Here is a 26794-nt window from a genome sequence, read left to right as displayed (position 1 = left end):
TTAGACTCCGGTCCCAGGTGTCAGCTAGTAACATCTCCTGCGGTGGTCCAGAGGGTCCACCTACTCACAACCCTGAGGGGGGACGGAACGATGAGTACAGTGTTAATTTTTTTTTTATTTAAGGCTTGGTATACTCAGGGCAGGGCTGCAGGACATATACTGGGGATATGGGCAGGCTATATACTGCAGGGGCTCGTAGGCTATATACTGGGGGGATGGACTGGCTATATACTGGGGATATGGGCAGGCAATATACTGCAGGGGCTGGTAGGCTATATACTGGGGGGATGGGCTGGCTAAATACTGCAGGGGCTGGTAGGTTATTTACTGGGGGGATGGGCTGGCTATAAAGTGCAGGTGCTGGCAGGATATATACTGGGGGGCAGCGGCTGCAGGTTATATACTGGCGGCGGCAGGGGCTGGCAGGCTATATACTGGGGGGCTGGGCAGGCTATATACTGGGGATATGGGCAGGCTATATACTGCAGGGGCTGGTAGGCTATATGCTGGGGGGATGGGCTGGCTATATACTGGGGATATGGGCAGGCTATATACTGCAGGGGCTGGTAGGCTATATACTGGGGGGATGGGTTGGCTATAAAGTGCAGGGGCTGGCAGGATATATACTGGGGGGCAGCGGCTGCAGGTTATATACTGGGGGGTCAGGGGCTGGCAGGCTATATACTGGGGATATGGGCAGGCTATATACTGCAGGAGCTGGTAGGCTATATACTGGGGGGATGGGCTGGCTATATACTGGGGATATGGGCAGGCTATATACTGCAGGGGCTGGTAGGCTATATACTGGGGGGATGGGCTGGCTATATACTGGGGATATGGGCAGGCTATATACTGCAGGGGCTGGTAGGCTATATACTGGGGGGGATGGGCTGGCTATTAAGTGCAGGGGCTGGCATGATATATACTGGGGGGCAGCGGCTGCAGGTTATATACTGGGGGGGGGGGCAGGGACTGGCAGGCTATATACTGGAGGGCTGGGCAGGCTATATACTGGGGATATGGGCAGGCTATATACTGCAGGAGCTGGTAGGCTATATACTGGGGGGATGGGCTGGCTATATACTGGGGATATGGGCAGGCTATATACTGCAGGGGCTGGTAGGCTATATACTGGGGGGATGGGCTGGCTATATACTGGGGATATGGGCAGGCTATATACTGCAGGGGCTGGTAGGCTATATACTGGGGGGGATGGGCTGGCTATAAAGTGCAGGGGCTGGCAGGATATATACTGGGGGGCAGCGGCTGCAGGTTATATACTGGGGGGGGCAGGGACTGGCAGGCTATATACTGGAGGGCTGGGCAGGCTATATACTGGGGATATGGGCAGGCTATATACTGCAGGAGCTGGTAGGCTATATACTGGGGGGATGGGCTGGCTATATACTGGGGATATGGGCAGGCTATATACTGCAGGGGCTGGTAGGCTATATACTGGGGGGATGGGCTGGCTATATACTGGGGATATGGGCAGGCTATATACTGCAGGGGCTGGTAGACTATATACTGGGGGGATGGGCTGGCTATATACTGGGGATATGGGCAAGCTATATACTGCAGGGGCTGGTAGGCTATATACTGGGGGGATGGGCTGGCTATAAAGTGCAGGGGCTGGCAGGATAAATACTGGGGGGCAGCGGCTACAGGTTACATACTGGGGGGGCAGGGGCTGGCAGGCTATATACTGGGGGCTGGGCAGGCTATATACTGGGGGGCTGGGCAGGCTATATTCTGCACTGGATTCTGCACTGCATTAACTGTTGCCCTCGTTTCATTTAATGTCGAAAACACATGGGAAGTAAAAGCAGCTTTGTTACACAGGATAGTTGACATGATCAATAAAGTTGCATTCATTGAAGTTTTCAGCAAGGCGCGGTCCCAGGCTGCGTCACACGTAGGTCACCTGGGCAACAGAGCGAGCACGCCGGTCACGCGCCGCTAGACGTAGCGTGCGGCGGCACGCGCACGCGTGTGCGCCGCGGCCAATCGGAAGACAGGGAGTTCTGCGTTCCTAGATGCTTGGAGCCAATCAGGTTTCAGGAATGAGAAGAGGAGGGAGACCGTGAACGCGCCTCGCAGAGAGGGGGGAGGAGAGGCCGAGAGTGGGAAAGCGAGAGAGAGAGAGACATGCTCCGGTTCCAGGTAAGAGCGGGCGGCGCGCGGGCTGCCGGGAAGGACACCGGGAGGTGCGGGATCCGTGTACTGCTCTATATGTGTGTAGTACGGTCACCTAGAGGGGCGCTGCGGCACCCAAGGGCGCTAATCATCCAAAGCGGACCCTTACCAGGGCAGGGTATAGGGTCAGGGCTATGGGCACAGAGCTGATCCTTACTAGGGCCAGGGCTATGTGCACAGAGCTCATCCTTACTAGGGCAGGGTATAGAGTCAGGGCTATGTGCATAGAGCTCATCCTTACTAGGGCAGGGTATAGGGTCACGGCTATGTGCATAGAGCTCATCCTTACTAGGGCAGAATATAGGGTCAGGGCTATGTGCACAGAGCTCATCTTTACTAGGGCAGAATATAGGGTCAGGGCTATGTGCACAGAGCTCATCCTTACTAGGGCAGGGTTATAGGGTCAGGGCTATGTGCCCCGAGCTCATCCTTACTAGGGCAGAGTATAGGGTCAGGGCTATGTGCACAGAGCTCATCTTTACTAGGGCAGAATATAGGGTCAGGGCTATGTGCAGAGAGCTCATCCTTACTAGGGCAGGGTTATAGGGTCAGGGCTATGTGCACAGAGCTCATCCTTACTAGGGCAGAATATAGGGTCACGGCTATGTGCATAGAGCTCATCCTTACTAGGGCAGGGTTATAGGGTCAGGGCTATGTGCATATAGCTCATCCTTACTAGGGCAGAATATAGGGTCAGGGCTATGTGCACAGAGCTCATCCTTACTAGGGCAGAATATAGGGTCAGGGCTATGTGCACAGAGCTCATCCTTACTAGGGCAGAATATAGGGTCAGGGCTATGTGCACAGAGCTCATCCTTACTAGGGCAGAATATAGGGTCAGGGCTATGTGCACAGAGCTCATCCTTACTAGGGCAGAATATAGGGTCAGGGCTATGTGCACAGAGCTCATCCTTACTACGGCAGAATATAGGGTCAGGGCTATGTGCACAGAGCTCATCCTTACTAGGGCAGAATATAAGGTCAGGGCTATGTGCACAGAGCTCATCCTTACTAGGGCAGAATATAGGGTCAGGGCTATGTGCATAGAGCTCATCCTTACTAGGGCAGAATATAGGGTCAGGGCTATGTGCAGAGAGCTCATCCTTACTAGGGCAGGGTTATAGGGTCAGGGCTATGTGCATAGAGCTCATCCTTACTAGGGCAGAATATAGGGTCAGGGCTATGTGCAGAGAGCTCATCCTTACTAGGGCAGGGTTATAGGGTCAGGGCTATGTGCACAGAGCTCATCCTTACTAGGGCAGAATATAGGGTCAGGGCTATGTGCACAGAGCTCATCTTTACTAGGGCAGAATATAGGGTCAGGGCTATGTGCACAGAGCTCATCCTTACTAGGGCAGGGTTATAAGGTCAGGGCTATGTGCACAGAGCTCATCCTTACTAGGGCAGAGTATAGGGTTAGGGCTATGTGCACAGTGCTCATCCTTACTAGGGCAGGGTATAGGGTCAGGGCTATGCAGGGCTGTGTGCATAGAGCTCATCCTTACTAGGGCAGGGTTATAGGGTCAGGGCTATGTGCAGAGAGCTCATCCTTACTAGGGCAGGGTTATAGGGTCAGGGCTATGTGCATAGAGCTCATCCTTACTAGGGCAGAATATAGGGTCAGGGCTATGTGCAGAGAGCTCATCCTTACTAGGGCAGGGTTATAGGGTCAGGGCTATGTGCACAGAGCTCATCCTTACTAGGGCAGAATATAGGGTCAGGGCTATGTGCACAGAGCTCATCTTTACTAGGGCAGAATATAGGGTCAGGGCTATGTGCACAGAGCTCATCCTTACTAGGGCAGGGTTATAGGGTCAGGGCTATGTGCACAGAGCTCATCCTTACTAGGGCAGAGTATAGGGTTAGGGCTATGTGCACAGTGCTCATTCTTACTAGGGCAGGGTATAGGGTCAGGGCTGTGTGCATAGAGCTCATCCTTACTAGGGCAGGGTTATAGGGTCAGGGCTATGTGCACAGAGCTCATCCTTACTAGGGCAGAATATAGGGTCAGGGCTATGTGCACAGAGCTCATCCTTACTAGGGCAGAATATAGGGTCAGGGTATGTGCAGAGAGCTCACCCTTACTAGGGCAGGGTATAGAGTCAGGGCTATGTGCATAGAGCTCATCCTTACTAGGGCAGAATATAGGTTCAGGGCTATGTGCATAGAGCTCATTCTTACTAGGGCAGAGTATAGGATTAGGGCTATTCAAGTTCGTGGAGTGGCACTATGGTAATCTGGATTATAATCCAGTGTGGGTGCAGGCTTCAGGGGATCTGGCTCAAAAACCCCATCGATCAGGAATCCAAAATAGGGAAGCAGCAGTTATGAATAGTATTATTTATAACACCAGTGGAAAAGATACAACGTTTCAGCTATCTCCATGTGGCCTTGAAAAATGGCTACATGGAGATAGCTGAAACGTTGTATCTTTTCCACTGGTGAAATAAATAATACTATTCACTACGTAGTGCTGCTTCCCTATTTTGGATTCCTTACTAGGGCCAAGTTTAGGGTCAGGACTATGTGCAAAGAGCTCATCCTTACTAGGGCAGAGTATATGGTCAGGACTATGTGCATAGTGCTCATCCTTACTAGGGCAGGGTATATGGTCAGGACTATGTGCATAGTGCTCATCCTTACTAGGGCAGGGTATATGGTCAGGACTATGTGCATAGAGCTCATCCTTACTAGGGCAGGGTATAGGGTCAGGACCATGTGCATAGAGCTCATCCTTACTAGGGCAGAGTATAGGGTCAGGGCCATGTGCATAGAGCTCATCCTTACTAGGGCAGAGTATAGGGTCAGGACCATGTGCATAGAGCTCATCCTTACTAGGGCAGGGTATATGGTCAGGACTATGTGCATAGTGCTCATCCTTACTAGGGCAGGGTATATGGTCAGGACTATGTGCATAGAGCTCATCCTTACTAGGGCAGAGTATAGGGTCAGGACCATGTGCATAGAGCTCATCCTTACTAGGGCAGGGTATAGGATTAGGGCTATGTGCATAGAGGTTGTGTGATATTTATATACATGAGGCTCCAGTAGTCCTCTCGGTACATGGAGAAGGAATGTCATGTGCTCTTCTTCAAGGCCGTGTTCGACATAATATTGTCTTGGAGGTCAGAGCGCGCAGACACCATCCTACATAGCTGCAGAATATGAAAGTGAGTAATGTCCATAATGAAAGTTAATTCTGAAAATCTTAAACTAGAAAATATAGTCATGGTGATAACGGCAGTAATGGTCTCCCCAAGCCACAAACCAGGGCTCCAAAATCTGCAGTTCTGGCAGTCACTTCGCCTGTGGACACTACCACTGTGTGTATGAGCCCACAGAAATACATGGGACCGTCTGCTGGCTGCCGGGGGAGGGGGGACAGCACCCAAGGGAGCTATTCATCCGGAGCTCATCCTTACTAGGGTTAGAATATAGGCTCAGATCTATGTGCAAAGTGCTCGTTCTTAATAGGGCAGAGTATTGGGCCTGTACTATGTGCATAGAGCTCATTCTAACTAGGGCATAGTATAGGGTCAGGGCTATGTGTAAAGAGCTCATCCTTACTAGGGCAGGGTATAGGATCAGGACTATGTGCATAGAGCTCATCCTTACTAGGGCAGAGTATAAGGTCAGGGCTATGTGCATAGAGCTCATCCTTACTAGGGCAGAGAATAGGGTCAGGGCTATGTGCAGAGAGCTCATCCTAACTAGGGCAGAGTATAGGGTCACAGGTGTGTGTGTATAGAGCTCATCTTTAATAGGGCAGAGTATAGGGCCATGGCTATGTGCATAGAGCTCATCCTTACTAGGGCAGAGTATAGGGTCAGGGCTATGTGTAAAGAGCTCATCCTTACTAGGGCAGGGTATAGGATCAGGACTATGTGCAAAGAGCTCATCCTTACTAGGGCAGAGTATAAGGTCAGGGCTATGTGCATAGAGCTCATCCTTACTAGGGCAGAGAATAGGGTCAGGGCTATGTGCAGAGAGCTCATCCTAACTAGAGCAGAGTATAGGGTCACAGGTGTGTGTGTATAGAGCTCATCTTTAATAGGGCAGAGTATAGGGCCATGGCTATGTGCATAGAGCTCATCCTTACTAGGGCAGAGTATAGGGTCACAGGTGTGTGTGTATAGAGCTCATCCTTAATAGGGCAGAGTATAGGGTCACAGGTGTGTGTGTGTGTATAGAGCTCATCCTTACTAGGGCAGAGTATAGGGTCAGCTAGAGCTCATCCATACCAGAGTAGTGCATTGAGTTGTGTGTTTGCTGTTTTTGACCGTAATTGTAACTAATTCACATAAACTTAAAGGAAACTAAGCACAAAAAAAAAGTACAAATACTCCTATTCCTCTTCACCTTGATCCCGGCACTGTCCACACGCCAAAATCACCTAGAAAAGAAGTTTAGAATTAGTAGCTGGAGCTCAGGGACAAGATGTCCGACATTTCGGGCTGCTAATTATGCACAACCCTGCAGCTCCCTCTCCTATGCTGGGAGTATGGGAAAGGGAGGGGATGTCACGCGAGAGGCATGAAGTCATCTCCCTTTCCCATCAGGCTCATATGGGTTTGTAGAATCAGAGATACAGGCAGGTAAAAGACATGGTGGGAAATGATTCGTATAAAGATCTATTTCCTGCCTTATTTTTGCTGCCTGTGTATCCTGTTCTGTAGATCACATAACCATCAGCCTTACATTTAAAGAAGAGATTACTATCTTTAATATGACACCAGTAGCAGGTTTCCAGGTGCTATAAAACATAAGATAGATGTCTCCAAAGTGACACTACTCCTGCAACCACAAATCTTGACTCCTCTCATGGTGAGAAGAGTCAATTTATCTGATTTTGGAGGAGATTCTTTTTATAGTTAAATGGGGAAGATTTCACATAAAAGAGGGAATTCTAGAAAATATATTTCACTCCCTACATAAAGGGGGCTAGTAGTTTAGTGGGGTTCTTTTTAACCATCTTTTTCTTAGATTTTTTTTTTTCCACTGATCACAATTATTGCTGACCACAGGGAACCCCAGAATTCACTAGTCTGTGGGTCCACAAGTTCGCTGTGAATTCTCCTTGCGGATTGAGCGCTGGTGCACAGACCTGACCCACGGGAGTTGTCTGAGACTGAATGTCTCTGCCTCTCATCTGTACAGGCAGTCCCCGGGTTACATACAAGATAGGTTCTATACGTTTGTTCTTAAGTTGAATTTGTATGCAAGTTAAAACTGTATATTTTATAATTGTAGATCCAGACAAAAATTTTTTTTTTTTTTGCCCCAGTGACAATTGGATTTTCTAAATTTTTTTGGCTGTAATGGGACCAAGGATTATCAATAAAGCTTCATTACAGACACCTTACAGCTGATCATTGCAGCCTGGGCTATAGTAACATCCAGAGAGGTCACCAGGGGTCACAGGGGTCTGTCTGTAACTATGGGTTGTCTGTAAGTCGGGTGTCCTTAAGTAGGGGCGCTAGAATCGCTATCTGCAATGCATTTGATTTATGTACCTTATTTTTTGGGTTTCAGTCTCTCGAGGAAGGTGATGGCTTTCCAGACCTGGAGGAGGATGAAGATATTGACCAATTTAATGATGACACATTTGGAGCTGGAGCAATTGGTAGGTTGGATCTTTTATTAGAGCAGATAATTCAACTGTTGCCTTTATAATATAAGCAGCATCACAGCCGTGGGATCCTTGTCCCCCATGGTTCCTGCACATGTTTCGGCAGCATTATATACAATGAAACTCCATCTAACTGATCACAACCCTTTAACCCCTTCTGGTCTAAGCTATTTTAGGGCCATAGGACCTAACCTGATTTTTTTAAATCTGCCCTGTGACATTACAGGTGGTTACACCTTTGTTTCGCTTTAACATATCCAGGGGGCTGTGAGATTGAAGTAAAACGTATGACGAGGAAACAAAGTGATAGAAACATTTTGATGATATCGTTTGTGTTTTAGTTACGAAAAAATAACTTTGCCAAAAAATTTGTACAAATTATTCTGCTTTTCAGGCAGATCAGTCGTAGCACCCAAACAACTTTGCAACTAACATTTCCCGAATGTCTGCTTTATACTGGCATAGGGTTTTTATGCATGCCTTTTTCCAGGAGGTTCCAAATTTTGGGTGCAATTTTTCTCATTTTTATCTAATTTTTATTGGTCAAAACCCTTATTTAGAGGCACCTGCTCAGCTTTAAGTGACTTTGAGAGGCCTAAATAACAGAGACCAGTATGGGGTGAATGCAGCCTGGCGGGATCTATGGGGGCACACACAAGATATATCTGAGGAGTTGCCTTTAGCTTCTCAGCTTCCTTGGAAACCTCTGGAGGGGCAGCAGGAGCCACTTCTATGTCAGGTCCTGTGTGTCCATGCACAGCGTTGTTGGCAGGTCATGTGAATAGTTGCCCTCTCGCACGTTCCTTCCATGGTGGCAGCTGCCCAGGGTGACGGGCTGTATCTTCGCCTCCACACCAGGACGGTTTCATGGTGTCCTTTCTGTAAGAACATTGGGCATTTTTGGGTTCGTAGTCTTTCTATGTTACTGCTGCCCAAATCCCACAGCAAGTAACCTGGCGGAGGCAGAGAACAGAGCAGAATATCAGTAAGAATGTTAACCCTTCACAGTGTCATTCATAGGGATAGGTCATCAATATTGTTACCTGAAAGACCCATGACTATAACTGACTATTCTTCTCTTTTCATACCACCAGTGGTCACACTCACATTTTTTCCAGAACAGTAGGAATGCCCGTCTTAAAGGACATCTACCATCAGTTTGGTGATTGTAGAATGTGTTCTAATAAGAGGTTCCTGAGGACTTCTTTTATTATAACTGTATATACAGCGATTGTGGAAATATAGTTATAAAAGTTATGCAAATTATAGAAGCTGCAGCTGTGAAGAGACTGCAAGAGGCTGCAGATTGCTGCGTGACAAAGGGAGAATCGATTTAACCACATGGGACTCTTTTCAAGCAGTAAAACTGCCTTTACAAGCGTCCTAGACACCTGTACAGGCGTTATTGTTACCGCCTCATACCAATATAGAGCATCACTCCTTATCCAATTGTTCTTCTCTCTGCAGATGATGACTGGCGGGAGGAACATGAACGTCTGGCAGAGATGGAGGAGAAGATACCCTCTTCTCACCTTTTGGCCAGAAGTACTTCCCCCATCAATGACCCCCTGGGAGAGCAACAAGAGGAGCTAGAACATAGTCTTAGCCAGCTTGTGAAGGAGATAGAAGAACCATCCCTGCCTCGTGGGACACGGACTCAGGTAATAGGCTGATGGAGCATGCATTTGGGATTTTGGCTTTACTCATTTTTGTGCTTTATTAACCAGCTTGTTTATGGTTAATTTACAAAATGGGGTTCATGGTGGTGAACTTTCCAAGTTCTTCTGTAGCAAAGCTACCCCACACCAGGACATCTCCTCCACCATAGTGGTTGGCGTCAGCTTCTTGTGTGATGCTGCCAGTTATGTCTTCTGGGACTTCTTGGTCTCGTCTGTCCATAATGCATCCACTGATTTTGGGGGAACGTGTGTGTGTGTGTGTATATATATACTTTTGTATATATAGTATATACTGGTGTACAGTATATAGGTTTCCTCCTGTATGGATTTGTAAATGTGCTTTATAATGGATTAGGAGTGTCAATGGAAAATTCTCCTGACACTGAACTTCACCCTGTGGAAGTCTTCTTAATCCAGGGTGTGGATTGGTCACCGGCATATTGTTAGCTCAAGGACCTTCCCATTTCTTGTTATGACATACTGCTTGGCAATTCAATGAGGGCTCCACTTCTATGCCCCCCACTATCCTGAGAATGAATGGCCGTAGTTTTGGCATAACCTTGTGCTTTTCAGCAGTTTATCATTCATATAGAAGTGAAGAGCCAGGACCTCCGCTTTGTGTCATCGGCTGCCCTCCCTCACAGCATGAGGGACACATTCAGACGGACGGGCTCCCCGGGGTGTGGTACACAGCACTCCTCACCCTTCTCCACTCCATAGAAAGACAAGCGGTCACACCATGACCAGTGGCCGTGATCTGGTCGCAGATTGTGTGAATAAGCCTTAAAAGTTCTAGCCCTTCAACACACTTAAAACGTAATCCGTTGACTGCCTTCCTTTGAAAACATGTGCAGGTCATTGTACATTATGCAAGTGTCTGGACGTGTTGGGATAGGGTGGGACTGTGTGTCTTTTTGTGGGTGGGGAAAGGGGGGAAATGTTTGTTTGTTAAAAAATAAGTTGAAATTGCTCGATAAAAAGCTTTGATTAAAAAAAAAAATAATAATAATTCTAGCCACTTTCGGATGCAGCACACCCCAGCTTTGTCCTCCTCTCACTTTGTTTTGGATCCATGGCTGTGCAACTGATGGTGAATGCGTCCAAATGTAGTTCCTTGTACAGCCAGGTGCCGGGGACATTAGAAGAGGATCTCTCACCACACCAGGACCATCACCTATCAGGATGATTACCTGCCAGTCATAAATCTATAAGTCAATAAAATATCTCTTCACACAATGTAACAATTCATAGGTTTATGTTTCCTAAAATGCCTCCAATTATCATTGATTTTTTTTTTTTAGCTTTCATCCGGGATAAACTCCAGTATATGGGATTCTTCATCAGACCTTCGGCCCATCAGAGGACCCTCGCTGACAGAGGTAAGGAGGAATAATGTTGTGATAGACTTTTATAATATATATGTCTTAAAGGAAATCTACCTTCAAAATCAAGTGAGATAAACCTCCTTCCTTCTAAAACCCACTTTTATAATTATTCAACTGCGTCTGAAGGGCTGCGTTACCAGAGCCCCTCCATGCTCTGTCACCTCCCCTCTTCACTAAGCACCTCCCACTTACTGATGTATTCGCACAGCAGCAGTGGGAGGGGGGAGGTTATGTAGATTTTATAAACATATCTTCCTTGAGTCCTGTTCACAGCATTTAGTGATGTACTTTCCTGCAGTCACATGACCATAGGCATCAATAGTTTGGAGTTCTATGGACCTACAAATCGGGGGAGTAGATAAGCTGCGACGTCATGAAGGTGTTTTTTTATAGTAGTTCTATGTGTGATGTAAATGAGGCGATTGCTGCAAATTAAAATAAGTGGCAGTCACTTAGGTTTAGAGTAAAACCTGCAGCATACAGTATTCTGTAGTATGATATTGACTTTTATTAATCTTTTCTTTTTTTATTTTTTAGGATATGAGCCCACTCTCTATTCTACATGAATACGGCTTAGCCGCCATCCCTCCCCCGCACAGAGACGGTGCTGAGCGAGACGCCTCGGAGAGAGCCCTGCCTCGCCGATCCACCTCCCCTGTCATAGGCAGCCCGCCGGTGAGAGCCGTGCCGATTGGAACTCCCCCAAAACATGTGGGCCCAATGTTCAGTCAGCAGCAGGTACGGACATGTCAGGAATAACGGTTTAAAATTGTCTGAATTTACATATATTATAGATTTTCTAATAGATTTTTTCTTTCAGGTTTTATGCCCAAATCCCATCCACATCAGAGCAGCCTCCTCTGCTTTCAGCAACCATCCGGTAAATTCTCCCAAAATTCAGCTTTCTTACACCCCACTTAAATGTGATGTGTATGTGCACACCCCACCTATACGTGTTGTATATGTGCATATGTGCACACCCCACCTATATGTGATGCGCGTGTGCGCACCCCAGCCATATGCGGGGTGTATGCCCTCAATTAAAGGGGTTGTATGGAGGTTAATAAACATGGCTGCTTTCTAACAAAAACTTCTCCACACCTGACCATGGTTTGTGCTGGTATTGCATCTCGGCTGTATAGAGATTAAAGGGGTTCTCCAGTGACATAAAAATTAACCCTTATCCTGTGGAAGGGAGTTAACGTTCTGATTGGGGGGGGGGGGGGAATCTCAGTGATGGGAGGTTCGTTGTACCACCGTCGTACCCCTAGGTGAAGAGAGCGACCAGTCGCACATGCATTCATCTCTATCGCGCTGACAGAGATGGACGAGCACCGTGCTCAGCATTCCCTGTCAGCGCCAGAGCAGCCAGCGTATGCACAACGGGCCGCTCTCTTCATCTCGGAGTAAGACAGGGGTTCTGTTCTTTTCATGCATGGATTGGGGACAACTTGTATGTCCCTGGAGATCTCATGGTCAGGGGAGGTGCTGTTTTTGGAAGAAAGCGCCACAACCCCTTCAAGCAAGTTGGCAGTTGGATAGAAAGCCAAACACACTACACTGGTGAATGGCACGGCACGGGGTGATCCTGTAATCGGGGCCAGCAGCCAAGGTCTATCTCATTTCCCCCTCCACACTCCATTTCAAGTGCTCATATTATTTAGCCCTTTATGTTAATTTATTTCTTCTCTCTGCAGAATAACCCGGCGGCCCTTTTGAGACACCCATTCCCTTCTGCCCTGTCCCCACTCCAGCGGGCGCAGCTCATAGGTGGCGCTCAGGTAACGCTCCATCGGTCCTGTGTATATGTGTTTTATATAAAGTTTTTGTTTTGGTTTTATTGCCGTTTATTTCTAGTGGCTGTTTATACGCTGATTTACATTTTTACTCCACGCACTTTTTTTTATTAATCTTTTTTTTTTTCTTTTTTACCTGATGTGATGTCTTTTCTAAGAAAAAATCCACAAAATGATGCAGATTTTGACTCTTCCTTCTACAATCTAACAATTAAATTTGCCTGCAAAAATCAGCAAGGACACGACAAGAATTAGTCCGCATTGAGCCGCAGTTTTGACACAAAAAAAAAATGCTACGTCTACATTTCTTTTTTCGAATCGCGTACCTTTAATACAATTGTATTACACTGCAGATTTTCAGCAACAAAATCGGCATTTAAAATATTACATAAGAGCCTGAGTTGGGAGGGTCCCTTTAAAGTTTTCTCTATTTATGATGCACATCAATATTAGGCGGTAGATAATTCCTCTACATGTCCTGCATGTTTTACTGTAAGATGCATCCCAGAGTTAGTAATCCAAAAAGAAGGAAAAACATATTTTACCCCAATTAAGAATTCTGTTGGTCGCACAGAACATGCAGCTATGCTACATCCATACACCTAACCCTGGTAAATCCAGTTATTAACTACTCAGGCCTGCTACATCCATTCACACACAGTTATGCTACATGCATTCACTCACACAAACACACACAGCGGTCTGGAGGGTCTGGCAGTGTTGGATCCTGCTGGCCATTGGACACGAAGACCTTTTCATTCTAAAAAGTGCATCTCATAGACAGAAAAAGAACTACTGAGGATATAACTGTTAATGCTTTTTACCCTGGAGCAGGTTTAGGTTTTGGAGATGGCAGTTCTCTGCATTGGTTTTCTCATTACTATATTTCGGTTTCAGGCAGCAGCAGCTGGGCGCATGTCTCCAAGTCAGTTTGCTAGAACTGGTGGCCTCCATGGGCCTGTGATGGCTAATGTCGCACCCAAGCTTTTACAGGGACACGTGGGCTCAATGGTTGCACCAGGAGGTGGAGGGTTCCGTCCCTTTTTTGGTGTTCCCTCAGTAGCTGCCCCAGGAGCACATCTCAAGAATATAAGGTAGGATGTTGTGTGTACTCAGATTGTAGTGTTCACACGTAATTCATTAAGGGATTGCACACATCTGATTTCTTCTGGGTGCGTTGCCTTCCTGGTTGCAGGGGTGCAGTTGTTGCACAGCTTGTTACACATATGGTTATCATACCTCTTATAACTTTTATTACGCCTCCTATTTGCTGGGATCCAGCTAATGGCATTGTTATGTATGGTTGGGGTATGCCATGAGTTTGACCCCACAAGTGCGTGCCGACCGTGGAAACAGACTGACCTCACTGCCTGCACACATTGCCCAGGATGGGAGTCCTTGCATCATACAGAAATCTGATGCATGGACCCCCTGTCTGGCAGCCAAAGTGGTTGCAGTACTGGCCAGCATCTTATTTCTGTACTATGAACGTACTCCCGCCCCGTGCAATGTGTGCCGGGGATCAGACCAACCTAAGGTTAGAGGCTGCAAATGTTTCACAGAAGGGGGAACAGTCTACTTGCAGTGCTGAAGACCCCACAAAGTAGCATCTGTGAGAACATGGACATTATACAGCCGCTGACCCTTTCAATAGGTAGTGATTTGTCCGCCGGTCTGGTAATCGCGTGATGAGGTCACAGCTTTATTGTAAGCAATGAATGACTATGAGCGGATCTCTTGAAAACTTTCCGAAAATTATAGATGTTGGAAGTTATTTAACTGTTTGTTTCCCATTAAACATCATTTATTTAACTGAGTTTAGGGTTAAGCTCTTATGTTTGTGTGTAACAATGTATAATTTTTTCCCCTATTTAAGGCCGCAGCAGCTGCAGTTTCGCCCGGATACTACTCACCTGCACCCACAGCACAGACGTCTACTTCACCAGCGCCAACAGAACCGCAAGTACGTCCCACTGTAACCCCACCTGTAATGGCAATGTTGTTGAAATCCGTCAAAATCTTACATTAAAAACCCATTTATGTCCTCTCATGTCCCCAAATACATATTTATGTGACCAGTTAATCTGCTTACTAATGCATTATTATGTTGTATCTACTTCAGTCAACACAGAGGTGTTAATGGCTCCGGAGGGGATCGCTCTTCCAGGCCCTCACACTCCGAAGCTCATCGTCGTGACCCCTATGCAGGTCTTATGCTGCAGCGGGAGAAGGAGTGGGTTTGCCGTATTCAGCTCCTCCAGCTGCAGAGCACTGACCCCTACCATGATGACTTCTACTACCAGGTATATGCTCTGAAGCCCACTGCACACTACGTCATTGCTCCAGTATTCTTACCAGGCAATGTTCTGCAAAGTATGTGTCTGCTAAATGCAACCAGTGTGACGTACAATAAGTAGACTGTTGTCATTATCCCTATGGCGTGTAACCCAATAAACAATAGTCTTAACCACTTAACAACTTGGCCTTTTTGTGTCCCTTAAAGGACCCCTACTACCAGGATGAAGGATTGTAAACCAAGCACACTGACTTAGTGGTGTATGCCCCCTCTGGCAGGATCTGCTCTGCTTTAAAAAATTAACCTGAGGGCGTGTTCACACGTTGTGTTTCGGCCTGCGTTTCACATGTGTTTACATCACATTTACAATTTATTTTGTAAACACAAATGTTAACAGTAATGTAATTAGCTAAATCACCTCTCCTCAGCTGTAGTAATGCGTTTCAAACGCAATGAAAACGCAACCAAAGCGCAACGTCACACGTCAGAATGCCCCTTGAGTGGCTCCAGGTTCTATAAACACAATGTTTAATTTTCATAATTTTAAAAACTTTTGTTTTTGTAAAAACCAGGACATAAGCTAAAAGAGTGGATCCTGCCAGATGGGGCCCAGTATGTTGGTGTACTTGGTTTACAATCCTTCATCCTGGTGGTAGATTTCTCAATTAAAGGAAACCTACCACTTAAAAGTGGTAGGTTTATACACATATACATGGCACCAGCTCGGGGTGAGCTGGTGCCAGAGCATATTTTTGTTAAGGGAACAAAGCCCCTATCGCAGAATTATAAGTTATATTAACTTATAACTCGGCGGACCATGCGCGCACCGGATTCTGAAGTGCAGGAGAGCCGGTGACGTCACCGAGCTCTCCGGCACACGCGCGCCTGCGCAACTTAGCACGGGGAAACAGACTTGCACTTCAGAATCCGGCGCGGTGCGGTGCACCGAGTTATAAGTTAATATAACTTATAATTCTGCGATAGGGGCTTTGTTCCCCTAACAAAAATATGCTCTGGCACCAGCTCACCCTGAGCTGGTGCCATGTATATGTGTATAAACCTACCACTTTTAAGTGGTAGGTTTCCTTTAAGGGGTTGGTAAACAGGTGGCTGGGCTTCCATATTGCTTCATAAGCAGACACTGTCCCTTAGATTGGTGGCACGTAGTCTATGTAGACAGTCAGGCTGTGTGGTTGATCATGGATGAAATAGAGTAGTTGTGGGCTCCCCTAGGGCAGAATGTGGAAGCCCTGTGTAGATCACATCTTTGGCCACAGATTTGTAACCTGTGCGGCCGACTATCTGTAAGGGTTGTAACATCTTTGTTGTAAAATCCAGAACTACTTTGAAAAGCTTGACAAGATTTCCTCCAGTCAAGACCGGCCAAGTGAGGGTCCTAAGAAGGAGAGAACAAAACTCATTACACCACAAGTAGCCAAACTGGAGCACGCCTACAAACCAGGTAAGCATAAGGATGAAGAAAGTATGGAATTTGTGCTAGTGCCTTTCGGGATCATTAGCATAATGTAAAAAGTTGATTTTAGAAGGGAGGCCAAGGATAACAAATAAGATGACCACAGTCCCGGTGCCTGGAGCTATGAGGAATGTCCCTGGTTTATCAGGATGGATTTTGATGGGAGATTTTCTGTTTGAGGATCTATTAGTCTTCTTCCTTTCTCCTGATTTGTGTTATTACACCCAACTAAACCAAACCTCCTTTTCCCATGCGCAGTGCAGTTTGAAGGCTCTCTGGGAAAGCTGACCGTGTCCAGTGTGAACAACCCCCGAAAAATGATTGATGCCGTGACAACCCATCGTTCCGATGAAGAAGTAAGTTATCCAGATCTTGTCTTGTTTTCAGATATTGTAAAAAAAAACCTGCAGCATTTATTGATTTGTTTATTTAACAGGAAACGCGGGAGAAGCAGGTTCGTGACAAAAGACGCCAGACTCTGGTTATCATTGAGAAGGTAGGTTTTTCCTTTTTGGTTTATTTTGTTTGTGTGTTTTGTGAATTTTTAAGTAATGTTATCTATAGTAAAGAAAAAGATTATCTAAGGTGGCAAAAAAGTTTTTTGATTTGGGATCCGGTTGTTCATGCTTATACAGGCCAGAAGATCATAGAGAGAACATATCACCAGCGACCCCCCACGCCCCACCTCCCCTCTTTTCCACCATAAACTATGCACAGTACCTTTTAAGATATCTATATACGTGATCCACTGACGCCTCCATGCATGGGATTAGAGGCAGCATGCTTTAACAACAAAACAAAAACATCCTCCCCACTGACACAGCTTACCTGGATGTAGAGAATTCCTGAGTGAGGGGTGAGGAGCAAAGTTGATTTCTCTTCATATAGCGAGTATCACTCCCATTCCCTCCTTGTTGAGGGAGTGATTAATGATGTAGCAGAACGAAGTCTCCAACCACTGTCCGTCTCATCTCCCCCCTCAGGAATTCTGTTGCGTCTCAGAGGTCTCTCTCGCTCTCTCAAGGCTTTAGAATGGCATTATGTGACATTCGTTACCCCAGGGAGCTATATGTCTGTAACTCTGTGATGTCCCATTTGCGGCTCCTCTAAGAGAGGATTCTATGAAGTTTCTTTATGAATTCCGCTTATTACTTCAAATCTGTGGCAATTCCTCAAAGGATTTCTTGTAAATAATATCCAGTTGTTGCCTATGACCCCATATTGTCGGTTGCAGGCGTTTTCCGTATTGTTAGAGCTGGAAGACTTTGATCGCCGCTTTTCCCTCTGTTGTGAAGATGAGGAGCGGGTAGTACTGTCTGAAGAACGCAGGGTGAAGCTGCAGCAGCTCTGTGACATCATGAAGATTAAAGAAGGGAGTGAGAGGTAATACACATTAAAAAATAAGAGCCCATTGGCATTATAGACTCTCTCTCCTGGATGTGAAAACCTGGAGAAGCCACCCACACTCCTTTCTTATTGTACAAGGCATTATGGGAAGTGTAGTCTCTGCATGATGCTGCTGTTCCCAGCAGTGTGGATCTGGCCAGGAAACCTGGAGAGGCCACCTACACTCCACTCTTATAGTACAGGGCATTATGGGAAGTGTAGTCTCTGCATGATGCCTTCTCTATTGCAGGATGCAGCTATAACCACCCATAACTGATGTATGTAGGCTGGTGACAGCGAGAGGGTTCTCTTATCGCTCCGCTAAATAACTTAAGGGCCATTTTAATCTTTTCCCACAGAGCGGCCGAGGAACAGATTATCCAGGTCATGTGCATTAGAAAGGGAAAACGCCTGGTGACGCGGATCTTCCCTTTCCTTCCTCTGCAGCAGTGCTCCACGTTCATTTCTACCGCAGCCCACAGCTTGCCCTTCCTTATCAAAAAGGACGTTCAAGATCAGGTATTCATTCTCGACTAAATATTTCTAACACTCCACTAAATGCCTAAAGCATTTGCGCTCACAACATGTCTCCTTACCAGATCCTGTCGTGCCTGGCGGCTCCGTGTGCCCAAGTGGTTAGCCAGCTGAGCGGTCCGGCTGTCGCTGCGCTGCTCCAGTGTCTATGTGGGTCCGGTGTTACATCTCCCCAACAGCAGCTTACAGCTGTGCTCCAGAACAAGGTAAATCCCCTCCGAAATGGTAAGACAGGACACTTAAGGGTTACCTTTTTTGTCACTTCACCCAGAATACATCATTGCACAGCAGAGTATTTCCATTAACCTCTTAAGTACTGCACATAGCACATGTGTGCCCTCAAGAGGTTTAGGACTGCACACGTCCAATGGCTTTCAATGGGTATTACGTACATCCATTTCGTTGGACGTATTGCCCACCGTGCCCTACCGTACCAGTGGGGGAATGATGGGGCACACTTCTTTCTTCAGAAGTACGGGCGTGCCCCACTTCTCCCAATGGAGAGGGCAGGGCTGAGCGCTGCTGTGTGCTCACATCAGTGTGAAAGCCGCCGAAGACTGTACAAAGAAGGTTCACAAGCTGAGCCCCCTCCATACTGGGCAGGTATCTGCTGTCAGATCAGACATTAGACACCTGCGGTCGGTGCTAGCAACACTTAAAGTGTAAATTGCCGTGGTAGAAGATGATCATTTCACATAAACACCAGCTTCACAGGGTTGCAGTCATATTTATGGCAATCTGCATCCCCCACAACCTCATTGTGGTTGCTGATTGGTTGCCATGACTATTAGGAGGCTGTAATATAAAAGGGCTGTATATTCACATTATTACAATACAATACAGTTGTATTGCAGTATATTGCATGAGCGAACAGACCCCCTAGTGTTCAGACACCCTGAGGGACCTAAAAAAGTAGCAAAAAATAAGTTTGTTTTTTTTTTCATTTTTTGAATATTTTTTTTAATCATCTTCCTTTTATCTACAACACATGTAAAAGTAAACAAATAAAATCATGTCCGGTATTTCTGTGTCTCAAAAGTTCTGGTTATTTGGCTATTCCCAGCGGTGAGTCTGTATGCTATTTTATTGTACAATATAAAGTGATCAAAAATGGGGACAGTCCCCAAAATGGTTGCAATGAAAGTCATCTCGTCCCACAAAAATGTAGCCTTACACAGCTCTGTAAACCGGAGTATGAAAAAGTTATCAGCATCCGAGTAGGGCATAATGCAAAAAAAAATGATTTGTGCTAAAGATACTTTTAAAAATCTATTAAAACCCTGTGATCATAGCGACCCAAAAAATAAAGTGGAGGTGTCATTTTGGAGCGTAAAAACTTTGTCCACCAAAATATGGCACAAATATGGTTTGTTTTGGTTTTGTTTCCAACTTCACCGCATTTGGAATTTTTTTTTTCCTGCTTCCCAGTGCACGGCCCGGAATATTAAATACTCGGACAAGTAAGGACAATTTGTTACACATAAACAGAGCCGATGCAGATCTGTACACAAAAAAAAAAACATTGTGTCATAATGAGATCTGACTTAGTGGCAATTGTCCTATTGATCAGACCTGGGAAGACTTGTCCCTGCTTCATCCAGGACATTATCCAGGGATGAGGTAGAGACTCCATGACAGTCCTGTCCCTCCTGGTGTAGCTGAGCCTTCGGTTCTGATCCAGAGCGTTGCCGTGTTTCTTGGTGATATTACAACTTTCTGTTTCTACCGTTTCCCCTACAGCTCGGCCTGACCCTCCTCTGCCAGATTCTTGAGCGAGGTGAAGAGTTGATCAGCTCTGAATGTCCTTCCGCACTGAACCAAACTCTCTGGTACGTTGTAGCTTATTGCGTTACATGTTTGCTCCGGCGCTCCCAAGACCCTCCACCAACAAAGGTCTGGATGACCGAAACGTCGTAATTTGTGATCTGTTACTTAAAGGAAACCTACCACTTGTAGTGGTATCGCGGTTTAAAACACTTTTTAAACTTTATAGCCGGCGCAGGCAGGTACACGCTCGGTGCTTACCGTGCGCGCGGCTACATAGGAAGTGAATGAGAGCCGCGCGTATGGTAAGCGCCGAGCGCGTACCTCCCTGTGCCGGCTATAAAGTTTAAAAAGTGTTTTAAACCGCGATACCGCGGTTTAAAACACTAACGAAAATAAGCTCCGGCACCAGCTCACCCTGAGCTGGTGCCCGGTATTTCCATCAGAAACCTGCCACTACAAGTGGTAGGTTTCCTTTAAATTCTCACTTTATCTTCATATTATGGTGAAGGCTACACCGTGTGAAATATTCACTTAAAATAAAATATTCAACGTGTGCCCCATGATTTCTGATTGGACCTGACCATTTCCATAGCGCAGCCACCCACCGGGTACAGCAGGAGAGGCCTAAGCCTACTCATGTGTCTGGAACTGTCAGAGGGGCGGAGCTTCTATCATACACTGGTGCACGAGATGAATCTCGCCCCACCTGGCGATCATGTGATCACCGGGGATCATTGCAGACAAGTGTCATTTCACATTCTCAATGGTCAAAAGTCGTTTCCAGTATTGATGGAGGATCTACCCTTACAACAAGTCTCTGGTAGATTACAGTATCCTAACATGCACTGCAATCTGCTGAAGTATTTCTACTTTTCGATCCATATGCTGGACAATTAGGACATTACGGCTGCTAAAGCCATTATAACCCAAAATTTTGAAAATTCAATTGTCACAGAGACAAAAATACACAAAATAAACCTGTTCTGACTTGCATACAAATTCAACTTAAAAGAAACCTGTTACCGGGTTTTACCCCACTAGGCAATCAGCCCCCTTTATGTAGGGAATGAAATGTCCTTCTAGAATCCCCCCTTTTATGTGTTAGATCTCACCCGTCCAAATATGACTCTTCTTACAATTTTTACCTGAGATGAGTCAAGTTTAGTGGTTGCAGGGGGAGCATCAGTTCAGAAAACCCCATCTATGGTTCTATAGCACCTAGAAACATGCTGCTGGTGTTGTATTAAGAACAAGTTATGGTTCTGTGAGCTACAGAGATGTACAAACAGGCATTTAATATGTAGGCGGGAGCTGTCTGTGTCCCTGGTTCTGTAGCTCACAAAGCCATAAGCCTGATGCAATCTGCAAGATCTGATACTCCTCTTTAATATGACGGCAGCAGGTTTCTAAGTGCTATATATATATATGAGGATTGGGGCTCCTGAAGTGGCTCTACCCCTGCAATCAATAATCTTCACTTATCTCATGTTACCTGGGGACTGCCTGAATATTTGTGTAGTAAGTAGCATTATCCGTACAATCTAGGAAAGTTGGTATATGTCCTTTTAAGATTTTTTTTTTTTTTTGCCGCCTTCCACCGGTCCAGCACTGTAGACGTAAATATCGGATAAATTTGGGTTTATTTTCTTTCAACCTTGTAATGGCCTATGTGTGAATGAGTAATGCATCCATGTGTCATTAATCTGCACGATCTGTCTTCCAGGACCCCTCTGGTTGCGCAAGTTGCCCATTGCCTTTTACAGATCCAAGCAAACTCTGTGCCGCAGCCCCTCTGCTCTCCGGTCTCGGCTCTGCTGCACTTTTCACGGTACCTCGACGATCAGAGTCTCAGCCAACTGCGGTCAAAATTCAGGTGAACCTGCGCGAAAAATACATCTGCTATGGTGACCCCCTATTACAACACCCTAAATCCAACCACTAAATCTACCACTAGCATCAAAGATTGTAAAGAAAAGCACACTTACGTGGCTTTAAAAATTATGCAGGGGGCTCTGGTCTTCGTAACCTGGATCTCCTCAGCCTCATTTGCATAATTTCTTTAAAGCTTTTTTTCTTAAAAACAAGGACATGGATAGCTTAAAGAAAAATGAATCGTTCTAGAGGGGGTGCGCACCAGTATGTCACTGTGCTTGGTTTACAGTCCTTCGTCCTGGTGGTAGATGTCCTTTACCCCTTAGCGTATTTGGACATTCCTGCACGTCCTGTAGTGGAGGGGGGAAGTTTGAAGCGGGTTCACGGGCTGATCTGTCTTCTTACCCAGTGGGTGTTTGCTGCACAATGGAGCAAACACCCGCCGCTAACGGTGTGGTGGGTGTTAACCCTTTGTTCGCCGCTGGCAAAGCTGCTGATGACGTTAACAAGCCTGCAGCGCGTGGGCGCTGCCATCTTGGCTTGGATCGTCGCTCCCTGCGGAGTGGCAATCCATTAGTATGACTTCCTCGGCTCACACAAAGACCTGAGGCTATTAACCCCTAGGCGCACCAGGACGTTATAGTACGTCCCCGGGGCTAGATGCTTAGCGCACGGGGACGTTCTATAACGTCCTGCTTCTGGCGCCGGCTCACGAACGGAGCCGGTACCAGAAGCAGCGGCTGTCAGCTGTCTAGTACAGCTGACAGCCTGCGCTAACACCCGCGATCGGAGCTGGCTCCGATCGCGGGTGTTAACCCCTTACACGCCGCGGTCAAACATGACCGCGGCGTGTAAGGGTGTTTGCGCTGTGGATCAGATCCCCCGTGCCGCTTACCGGGGGATCCGATCCACTTCTGGGCAGCTCCGAGGACTGGCATGTGCCCCGGAGCTGCCCGGTCTCCATGGCAGCCAGACCCCTTCCGGGTCTGACTGTAAACTGTCTGAGCATGCGCAAGCTTGCTCAGACAGTTTACACTGCTCTACAATAAAATAGTATTGTAGAGCAGTGTATTGAACTTAAACCAGTGATCAGAGAGTCAGAGCATCACTGGTTCAAGTTCAAGTATGTATAAGTAAAAATATGCAAAAACACTAAACACTACACATTATAATAAATAAAAAATAAATACATAAAAATATAAGCCCCTAAAATGTCACTTTCCCATAAAAACACTTAATAAAGTATAAAAAACACAAAAACACAAAAAACCCTGCATATTTGGTATTGCCACGTCCGTAACAATCTGTATAATAAAACAGAATCATTACTGGACCCGCACGGTACACGCCGTAGAAAAAAAACGCAAAAACGTTCCGAAAAAAGATAATTTTTAATTAATATCCTATAAAAAAATGCTCTAAAAAGTCATTTAAAAAATGTTATGCACTCCAAAATAAGCCCACTAAAAAGAACAACTCTTCTCGCAAAAAATAAGCCCCTAACCAGATTTGTCAGCCGAAAAATAAAAAAGTTATGCATATGAAAAGATGGTGATGCTAAAATGAACAAGATATTCTCCAAATTGGTTTTTATTCAGTACAATTGAATAAAATACACAAAACCCCCACATATTTGGTATCCCTGCGTCCGTAACAATCTGTATAATAAAACAAAATCGTTATTAGATCCACAAAGTGAACCCCGTAAAAAACAAAACAAAAAAAAGCTCCAGAAAAAAGATCATTTTCAATTAATACCCTATAAAAATGCTCTAAAAAGGGATTTAAAAAATGTTATGCACTCTAAAATAAGACCACTAAAAAGAACAATCCTTCTCGCAAAAAATAAGCCCTTAAACAGATTTGTGAGGCGAAAAATAAAAAAGTTATGCATATGAAAGACGGTGATGCTAAAATTAACAACATTTTTGCCAAATTACTTTTTATTCAGTAAAAATGGGAAAAAATAAAAAATCTATATAAATGAGGTATTTTTGTAATCGTGGCGACCCATAGAATAAAAATAATATACTATTTTTATGGTATGGTAAACAGCCAAAAAAAAAAACCCATAAAAATCTTCCTGAAAAGTGATGATTTTCATTTCCTCCACCAACAAAGAGTTAATAAAATCTCACCAATTAGCCTATAGATTCCCCCAAATTACGTACCAGAAAAGTGCATCTCATGTGGCAAAAGAAATAAGCCCCTATAGGTCCACAATAAAAAAAAGAAAAAAATTATAGCCTGTACAATGTGACATAGCAAATCTGATTTGGATGGCGCCTCCTTCCCTTCTATGCCCGGCCGTGCGCCCATACAGCAGGTTACCAGCACATATGGGGTATCCGTGTACTCGGGAGAGATTGGGTAACAAATTTTGTGGAGCCTTTATTCATTTAATCCATTGTAAATGTTTAATTTTCCACCCAAAATGGGTGTATTGTGAAAAAATATTACAATTTGGAGACTGCACCTCCATTTTGTTTTAACCCCTATAAAACACGTAAAGCGTTAACAAACTTCTTAAAAGTGGTTTTTCATACATTGAGGTGTGTAGTTTCCACAATGGGGTAATTTACGAGTCTCACTATTATTTAGGCCTCTCAGTGTCAATTAGAAGTTGAGCAGGTCCATCTAAATACAGGTTTTGGTGATTTTACAAAAAATGTGAAAAATGATACCTAAATTCTGAGCCTCAGAGCATTCTAGTAAAATATGTGGAATCTTAAAAAACCATGCCAGCATAAAGCAGACACTTGGGAAATGTAAGTTATGAATTTATTTGGGAGCTATGACTATCTGCATCAAAAGTAGAGAATTTAGAACGTTGAAAATAAAGAATTTTTCCAAATTTTTTCCAAATTTTGTTTTTTTTCATAACTAAACACAAAAGATTTCATCCAAATTTTTAAACTAATTTGAAGTACAATGTGTCACGAGAAAACAATCTCAAAATCCCCTGGATATCTCATAGCGTTCCAAAACTATAACCACTTATAGTGACACAGGTCAGATTTGAAGAATGGGGCCGCGTCCTTAAGGCCAAAAGAGGCTGCGTCCCGTAGGGGTTAAGTTTAAGGCTATCTATTACAGCGTGCAATTTGCATGGGGATGTGCAAAATCCCCATATACTGACTGTAGAAGGGCAGTATATGGTGGGATCAATAAGACAACCTTGGGTTAAAGTACGCTAGGGGGTCTGAAAATAATAAAATAAATAAAAAAGTAGAAAAAAAATGTAATTATATTAAAACGTACAAATTCAAATCCCCCCCTTTCCCTAGAACTAATCTAAATATTAACAGTAAAAATCCTAAAAACATTAGTTATAGCCGCCTCCAAAAATGCCCGATCTATCAAAATATGATAATGTTTTTTTCCCGGCATTTAACCCCCCTAACGGAAAATAGCTCCCAAACGAAATGCCAGTTTTTTTTTTGCCATTTTGCAAAACATAAAGAATTCAATAAAAAGCGATCAGAAGGCCGTACACCCCGAAAACTGGCAGCATTGAAAACGTCATCAAAAGTAACACAAAATGACACCACCCACAGCTCCGTACACCCAAGTATAAAAAAGTTATTAGCGCCAGAAGTGAAGATTTTTTTTTTTTTTTTTTTTACAGGAGGTTTTAATCTTTGTAAATGTATGAAAACATTATAAAACCTATAGAAATTTGTTATCCCCGTAATCGCACCGACCCAAAGAATAAAGTAGACATGTCATTTGTTTTGCTCAGTGAAAGCCGTAAATCCAAGCCCACGAGAAAATGGCGTGAATGTATTTTTTCATCATTTTCACTGCATTCAGAATTTTTTTCCCCCCATTTCCCAGTACACGGCATGGAATAATAAAAACCGTCACTATGAAGTGGATACAAGCCCTCACACAGCTCTGTACATGGGAAAATTAAAAAAAAGTTATAGATTTTTGAAGGTGGGGAGTGAAAAAAGAAAACGCAAAAATGAAAAAGGGCTGCGGCGTTAAGGGGTTAAAGATTCTACAAGCGTTACAAGTTCTTTGTCCAATGTTCCGTGGTGCTCGCGGATCCGGCAGGATGTTCTGTGCTCAGGAGAAGGATCAGCTGAAAGATTCCTCCGTGTGACTTGTCTTATACGTTCATTAATGATTTCTTTTGTATGTGAATTTTAGGTCGGCCCCCAGTCCATGATGAAATCTGCACCTTGGACTCTCCACAGCCTCAACCCTCCAAATTGGATCCTTTGCTTCAAGGGTTTTTCGGTTTTTCTGTTCCCGCAGTGATTGATATCAGCAGTAAGGGGGGGGGGGGGACGACAGTCGTCTGCTCGCCCTGTGGTGTCATCGATGGGGACGATATGAACCAGGCCGGAGCCCGTCCTGTTTCTTATTTAGGATTTTAATAAATGGCCCTGTGAGATGGATGAGTAAGTGAAATGCTAACGACAGGATCTTTCAGACAAAGTTATTATTTTTTATATATATATATATAGCGCCGTGTAAATAAATCTAAAGTATTATTAAACTGGACTCTAATGATGGTGCCTTTATACCTGTGCCTCTCCGTTATTGTAACAGAAGCCCCCCGGAAAGAGAATCCGCATCCAATACACACCGTTTTATGCATTTTTTTTAATGAAAGTTTTTCACTTGCATTTTCTTTTACTATCTTATCTCCAGCACTTTAAAGAGGAGCAGCGTTGCACGGCTAGCGTTATTGGAAACACTGCTGCGCTGTACACTAAGAAACGCCAAACCACGCTGTAAGCGGCTCAGCGTGTTCATGAAGGGGACGGTC

At 45.1% G+C, this 26794-nt stretch overlaps 1 protein-coding gene across 1 annotated transcript; it reads left to right on the top strand.

Annotated features, from left to right (window-relative positions):
- The first annotated feature begins 1919 nt into the window (after positions 1 to 1919).
- Positions 1920 to 26526, top strand: PATL1 (PAT1 homolog 1, processing body mRNA decay factor). The gene is made up of 19 exons (XM_072130221.1): positions 1920 to 2163; positions 7729 to 7819; positions 9293 to 9486; positions 10806 to 10883; positions 11427 to 11627; positions 11710 to 11769; positions 12587 to 12670; positions 13583 to 13779; positions 14562 to 14648; positions 14808 to 14988; positions 16320 to 16443; positions 16714 to 16811; positions 16892 to 16951; positions 17690 to 17838; positions 18201 to 18360; positions 18441 to 18581; positions 20116 to 20204; positions 21866 to 22015; positions 26170 to 26526. The coding sequence occupies exons 1-19, from the start codon at positions 2149 to 2151 to the stop codon at positions 26186 to 26188; spliced, it is 2178 nt and encodes a 725-aa protein (XP_071986322.1). The 5' UTR covers positions 1920 to 2148; the 3' UTR covers positions 26189 to 26526.
- The last annotated feature ends 268 nt before the right edge of the window (positions 26527 to 26794 follow it).

Source organism: Engystomops pustulosus, chromosome 11 (genome assembly GCF_040894005.1).
Source record: "Engystomops pustulosus chromosome 11, aEngPut4.maternal, whole genome shotgun sequence".
Classification (NCBI taxonomy): domain Eukaryota; kingdom Metazoa; phylum Chordata; class Amphibia; order Anura; family Leptodactylidae; genus Engystomops; species Engystomops pustulosus.
This window is presented reverse-complemented; position numbering and strand designations above follow the sequence as displayed.

Coding starts and splice junctions, on each gene's coding strand:
- PATL1 (XM_072130221.1), top strand. Junction 7,820..9,292: donor ATTTGGAGCTGGAGCAATTG/GTAGGTTGGATC, acceptor TTCTCTCTGCAG/ATGATGACTGGCGGGAGGAA. Junction 16,444..16,713: donor GGAGCACGCCTACAAACCAG/GTAAGCATAAGG, acceptor TCCCATGCGCAG/TGCAGTTTGAAGGCTCTCTG.